Below are 7,134 nucleotides of genomic sequence, written 5' to 3'. Positions count from 1 at the left end.
CCTTTGAGGGTTTGAAGAGTGAAAGAGTTTATATGGTGTTTGCAGCATTTTACATAAAACACAGTACTTTCATGTTCTGCATGTCTCAGCTTCTTAAAAATTAAGATACTTTCCCTCGTTCTGTTCTTCCATAGAAGATTTAAAATAACTTGTCTGTAATTACACACAAAGACTACAAACACACTGACCCTCCTTAGGTATGTTGCTATCCAGGACTAACAGATCCAGCTGGCTAAGAGGTAATTTAAAAGTTTAACAATTTGTAAGGTAAGATTTCTAAAAGTAATAAAAACCTGAAATTATCTGGGACTTTGAAATCAGCTACCACTCAGGACTAGATTAAGTTAAAGTCAAACTGCACCATGAATTCAAATCATTTAGGTACAAAAAAAAAAAAAAAAAAAAAAGGCAAAAAAAAAAAGCAGATGAGAGGCACAGAACCACCAGCAAGTTCCAGAGAGACACCACAAGGATATAAGATTATAAAAACCCACTTGCACTTCCAGTGAACTCCACTCCTTGTATAGGCAGATACATTAGTCCTTAAGAGGGAAACCATTAAAAAGTAGGGCAGCAGTTTCATCTGAGGGAAACAAGTTAGGACAATCCTTTTGGGGATGTTTTCATTAAAAGGAGCTGCCCCTTTTTATAGTTCAAAGCAAGATACACATTTCTTTTAAAAGTTTATTTTACTAATTCTGAATAATCTAGCTTTGTCAGTGGTAAGTAATTAAGACATATTAAAATGCAACAAATTTTCCCTATGAGTTAAGAAAATTTTTTTTTTTTTTGAGATCAATAAGGTCAAGCTCTGCTTCCAGCAAAAAAGTACTTTCTGTCTGTCTTTTGAAGCAGAAATGCTCCCTTCAAAGCTCCTAGGCTTTGAAAATTAAGCCCCCTGACAGACATATATTTCAAGACTGGAGATTACATCATAGAACCACCATCAGAAATAATTTACCAAATGAAGTAATTAACTGAAAGTTACTAATGGAAAGTGGCAATTTGGCCAGTTTTCTGTACTGCCCTAATCATGCTCACTAAATCTAGGGGCTGGCTAAAAACGCCTTCCTTTAGATGTAAGATAAGGATTGTTTCTAATATTCTTCACAAAGCTATTACATAAATCCACTGATGGAGATGTCTTCTTGCATCCCAGAGCCAGCCCACTCACTTATTCCAGAAAGCCAGGCAGGTAAAGCCTCAGCGAGGAGAGCACTGGTCAGGGTGATGCACTAACATCTTGTGTACGTGTACCCCTGTGCCACACCTGCAGTGAGCTGCACCCAAGGGAGTTGCCACACCCAGCACAGGGATCACTGGGAAGCAGAAAGGACACAGGGACGAGTGGGGGGATACCCTCTGTTCTGCTGCTCTGTACTGCCTCTGGAGCAGGGGACTCACACAGCACCAGGCTGCACAGCCTGCTGGCACGCAGGTGCTCAAGGAGAGACCAAGATCTCCCATCCTCATTTCCCCAGGCTTCTGATTAAATGTGGAAAAACTGGATAAAATACAGGCATTGCTCTGAAGCTTGAATCAGCACCAGGTGCCTGCATCTCTTGCGTCTGACATCACTGGCTTTTTGCAAAAATCCAGCTTAAAATGCTGAATTAGCATCAGCATTTGAGTAGTAACTAGATAATGCAAAAAAATCTAAACTCAGGTTGGGATAATTCATTTCTGCACCACCAGAAGCAGTTTCCTTTCTTTTTATTTGGGAAAATTATTTTATTCTGGGCAAGTTTATCTAACCAGCAGGGTTAGAACTATGGTTGACTCTAACAACATATGATTGCTTTAGCATAGGAATTTAGCATAGGAATAGGTAAATAGGTATTCACCCTGGATGTCAAGCCATTAGTAGTCTGAACCTGGTTATGGGCATGAGATTTGTTTTTCAAGCTTCCCTAAGCCACAGTCACAGTACCCTTCCCTAAGGACAGCTGTAAAGGGATATCACACTGAGATTTCATATCAACAGCAAAAAAATGCTCAGGTAGGTGTCAATCTTCAGTGACAAGCAATTGAAACGGTAATCCAAGATGACACAACTAATTAATATCAAAGACTACATACATAAAACATTGCTTGCAGACCAGATTGCAGCAGAGCCACCATAATCAATCACACTTCAATCACATGCCTCCTGTGCTTCTCCCACCCCATATCCCCAGGTGACAGAAGATCACCCTCAAACCAGTATTAAGGGTTTAACAACCAAGCAGACTCAATATAAACCCATAACATTCACAAGTTCCAGCATCTGGTTAAATTCTTACCCCTGAACCATTCAGATCCCACTTTTCTTCCATACATCTTACAGGGGCCTTCAGCTCCCAGTTAGGCAGGATGGGGATGCCCCAGGTCAGGGCCATCAGCAGGGAGGGCTGCAGAATCTGCACCTACCACTCAATTTAAATCTGCTCAGCTCATGGCACAGGTATTTCTAAAGGGTAAATTAATTCAAGTGTTGTTCACTTTGTGAGCCAAAACTTGAAATAAATATTGGTATTGCTTTTACTACCTTTGATCACTTCTTTTGGAAACAGCATTACTTTTGATTTCTGAGCTGAAAGCTTACAACTGTTTCTAATATTCCATTTGATGTAAATGATTCAACAGAAACTGAGTCAAAAATAGTCTCTTCAGTTTTAAAGATCGCTTTAAAATGTTTAGTTGAAGTACTTACAGCACCTTTAAATTCCAGTTAATAAGTAACTAAAAAAAAACATTATCAGAATTCTTTTCTTCTCTCAGTGTGAATGAGTTCTCTGGTGTCTACGCTGGGAAATGATGACTATTAATATCATTTTCAAACATAATTATTGTTTTTAGACACACTCAGCTCCTAATTCTATCACCAAACTCTTTACATTAAAAAAAGTAAGTTCAAGTACAGAACTAAATGCAAAGTTTTAATAGCTTATCCATCTGTATACTTGATATTCTTGGCTTCAGAAAGAGATAGCATCATAATATTAAAGCAAAACAGGTACAAATCTAGCTGTAAGAGCCATATAAACAAGTTCATCTATGTAAAGAATTCCTATGAGCCTTGCTTTTACTCAAAAACTGTATTTTCTATACAGACTATTTGCTTTTAAAATAATAGGGTTAAACTGTGTCATTCTAACTATTCATATAGAAATGTTAGTTGGAATAATTGTTGTAAACCTTTCAGGGTGACGAATGAAAGATAATAAACCCTTGATCAATATAATTTTTATTTATTCATCCAGGAACAGAGGATATCATAGGCAACAACGCCGCCTAGGAGAACAAGGATTTCACATAAACTGTTTTGGCAGAAACACGCATTTAAATAATCATCCAAATTACCACCTCACTATCTCTATCTTAAAAAAAAAAAAAATCAAAACTAAACAAACAAAATAATGGAGAAAAAGAAACATAAGATCTGAACAAACCAACAGCCCGGAATTTTTTTTTAATTTAATGTCTATGCCAGCCACATCTGTCCCTGATTTTAGAAGTCATAATACTTAGCAGTGACAACGGCACCTTTCATTTGCAAACACATTATAAATATGAACTGACTGCAATTATACCACAATACCTCACCACAGCTAATCAACATGACTGCCTGGTCTGCCCTCAGCCTGGGGAAGTGCTGATTTAAGTTTGTGCTGCCAGCCCCCTGTATGACAGTGTCTACACCCTGCAAAGCACTACCCACAGAAGTGAATTTAGCATAAACTGACTGACCAAACTACAGCACATCATCAAGCAGGTTTTTCCACTCAGTGCTAATATTTTCTTTTATATTCCAAGAAGAATTGACCAGACCAGGACACAATTTAATGTAAACCATTTGGAGTGAAAGGTGTTATCTTGCCTAGCGAAATCTCCCCCTCACAGTCCAGCTCACAGGCAGAGTCAGTGGCAACCTCATGGTCAGGGGAGATCTGGGACATCCTATCAAAAGGGTCCTCGCGATTCTCCTCACAGTCAACCACATTTGGGATCATGTTAACATAAGCAGTCACTATCTCCTTATGGTAAAGGGTGTCCTGGTTGTAAGAGATAAGCTCGTTGCTTATATTAACAGTCTCCACTGCAGTACCAGAGCAAAAGTGACCACATCCCAGGAGGTTGGAGAAAACCTTTCTAAAGTCAGCATTGAAGGCATAGATGATGGGGTTAAGAGAAGAGTTAGCCCAACCAAACCAGACAAAGATATTAAAGGTGGTCTCACTGACGCAGGGCAGGCCAGCGTGGGGGTCGCTGGGTGGGCTCTCGCAGAAGGGAACCATGCAATTCAGGATGAAGAATGGCAACCAGCAACAGACAAAGACACCCATAATGACAGAGAGCGTCTTTAACACCTTGGTTTCTTTCCTGATGGAGGACTTGAGGCTTGTGTGATGGTGGCAGTCAATGTGGCTGCTCCGGCAGCTCTGTGCATGCTCGGCTGCCCTCTCCAAGGAAGAGATACGACGAATCTGCACCTGGGCAATGCGGTAGATTCGAGTGTAGGTAACTATCATGATAGCCACCGGGATATAAAAACTGATCAAGGAGGAGGAAATAGCGTAAGTCCTGTTGAGGCTGGAGTCACAGCTCTCCGATGGTCCACTGAGGGTATCATTGCTGCCAGAGGTCCCATCAGAGGGTCTCACTGCCGCTAACGCCACCCATGTGGTACTCATATCTTCTGCCCAGGTGGTGACAGCACCTGCTGCTGCCCAGGCAGTTTCAAATCCATCTCCAATATCATCAGCAGCAACAACATCCCCACCTTTGTGCCAGTTGAGCTGGACAGGGATGAAGGAGATGAGCACAGACAGCGCCCATGCCACGCTGATCATGACCAGAGCCAACCGCTGGGTCATCTTTCTCTCGTAGCGGAAAGGGCTGGAGATAGCCCAGTACCTGTCCACGCTGATCACGCACAGGTTGAGGATGGAGGCCGTGGAGCACATGATATCAAAGGCCACCCAGACGTTGCAGAAAGCCCCAAAGGGCCAGTACCCGGCTACCTCCGCCACCGCCTTCCAGGGCATGACCAGCAGGGCCACCAGTAGGTCCGAGACAGCCAGGGACACGATGAAGATGTTGGTAACCTTGCTCCGCAGGTGCCGGTAGCGGACGATGGCCGCGCACACGAGCACGTTCCCGAAGAGAGTCCAGAGGATGAGCAGCGCCAGCAGGCTGCCCGCCGCCACCTGCGCTGCGCCTGGGGCGCCCGCCGCTCCCCGCGCCTCGCCGGGGGGCCCCGTCGCCGGGGGCAGTGGGCTCCGGCCACCCCGCAGCATCGCTGGCGGCTCCCGCCGGCGGCGGGGCGGCTCCGGCCGGGATGCGCCGAGCAGCCAGCGCCGCCCCGCCGCCCGGCCCCATGGGGCCGCTGCCCCCCCGCCCCACCGCCACCCCCGCCGGACGGCCCCGCTCGGCCGCTCGGCGCGCTCCGGGCTCCGGCTCCGCGCCGCGCCACCACCGCGGCTCCAGCCCCGCCGGTGCCTCTCCCGCGCTCCGCGGGCCCCGCCTGGGGTCCCGCCCCGCGGCTCGGTGCAGGTACCTCCGCTCGGGATCCCCGCCCCGCGGCTCGGTGCGGGTCCCCCTGCTCGAGGTCTCCGCCCCGCGGCTCCTTCCAGGGGTTGCCGCTCCGCAGTTCGGCGGGTCCCCCCGCTCCGGTGTCTGCCCCGCGGACCCCGCTTTGTGTACCCGCCTCGCGTCCTTTCGCTTGCGCTCCGCGGCTCAGCGCGTTCCTCTCCTCCCGGGCTCCCGGTTCCGCGGCTCAGCGCGTACCCTGCCCGTGGCACACGCTTCGCGCCCGCTCCTTCTGGGCTCGCTCTACGCCCCCGCGACTCCCGGTGGCTCCTGCCCGAGCCGGCGGCTCCGCTCCCCCGTGGCCGCCCGGGCTCCCAGCGCGGCGGAGCGGCGCTCCCGGCGCTGCCCGCCCGTTCCCCGCTGCCCGGGCCGGCCCGCCCGCCCCCGCCGCCCTGTGAGCATGCTCCGCCGCCAGGGACGCCCCGTCCGGGCCGGTGGGCACCGCGGCTGCCGGGGGTCGGGACGGGACGGGACGGAAAGGCGCGGCGGGGCCAGCCGCCCTCCCCGCTCCTTCCCTCCCTCCGACACCGAGTCACCCTCGCAGTTCCTCGGTGCCGTCACCGGCTCTGTGCGGCGGCTTTGCGCAGCGCAGGAGAAGAGCGCGGTCCCGGTCCCACCGCGGGGAGCGGGGAAGTGCCCCCAGCATCCGCGGGGCAAGAGCGGCTGTCCTGGACGGGCACGGACACAGCTCGGCCGGCCTCTCGCTGGGAGCGAACGGGGCTGAAAGGTGCGGTGTGGGGAGCGGGACGGGCTGGGTGTCTTCCACAGGGATGGGAAATGGAGTGTGCCTCCGTACTTGTTCCAGTGGCTTCTTCCGGATGGCTGAGATGTATTACAGGCAGAAAGCCCGGCAAGCGAAAATCCGATTCTCTCTGTTTCCAGCTCTATGGGATGAATCGCTCCTCTCGGCAGGGCTCCAGCACAACCAGAAACAGTCTATGATTGTGAGCATTACAGGTGTTAGTGCTCCTGGACTCACCGTGTGCTAATGTCATGCTTGAGTTTCTTCAGATAACATGTCTTTGTTATTTTTATTGAAAATACAATTGATTTAGTTCATCTAAAACTTAATTTCTTTTTAAAACGATTGCGAGAGATCAAACCCATTCTTGACTCAGCAGCCTGAGTTTTGGCATTGAAAGGGCTGAAGAACTGACACTCTCCAGGGGCCTTCTAGCTGCTTCTCCAGGCAGATTGGGAAGGACAAGAATCACTATACCTTGCTGGATCTGCAGTGACAGGAAGGAAGATTAAGTGCTAGAGTTACTAAATACAGAGGGAAAAGAAAAGCAATAAATCTAATTCCGAAACCTTTTAGGTAATTTTATAAAATTGTCACAAGAAAACCGAAACTTCACTTTAGTTCTCACTTAAGAAATTGGCGCTACTTTTCCACATTTAAACAGAGTTATATTTAATATTGGAGGAAGAATTTAGCTTTTGTCACCACTGAATTCTAAACAGTGTGACTAAAGCTCTGATGCTGAGGCAATGTGTTGCTTGCACAAACTCTGCTTTCCTAAGCAATGCCTCCTACAATTTCTCTAAACGAAGAAGCAGATT

The 7,134-nt window shown here is 48.1% G+C and overlaps 1 protein-coding gene across 1 annotated transcript; it reads right to left on the bottom strand.

Annotated features, from left to right (window-relative positions):
• Nucleotides 1–3,210: 3,210 nt before the first annotated feature.
• DRD5 (dopamine receptor D5) lies at nucleotides 3,211–5,380 on the bottom strand. The gene has a single exon (XM_030270746.4). It carries the CDS (start codon nucleotides 5,277–5,279, stop codon nucleotides 3,822–3,824), a length of 1,458 nt encoding a protein of 485 aa, XP_030126606.4. The 5' UTR covers nucleotides 5,280–5,380; the 3' UTR covers nucleotides 3,211–3,821.
• Between the last annotated feature and the right edge of the window lie 1,754 nt (nucleotides 5,381–7,134).

Source organism: Taeniopygia guttata, chromosome 4 (genome assembly GCF_048771995.1).
Source record: "Taeniopygia guttata chromosome 4, bTaeGut7.mat, whole genome shotgun sequence".
Classification (NCBI taxonomy): domain Eukaryota; kingdom Metazoa; phylum Chordata; class Aves; order Passeriformes; family Estrildidae; genus Taeniopygia; species Taeniopygia guttata.
The sequence above is the reverse complement of the archived record's forward strand: the minus strand, read 5'-3'. Positions and strand labels throughout refer to the sequence as shown.

Bases quoted from the DNA above. Each gene is read 5' to 3' on its own strand.
- DRD5 (XM_030270746.4), bottom strand. From the start codon at position 5,279: ATGCTGCGGGGTGGCCGGAGCCCACTGCCCCCGGCGACGGGGCCCCCC.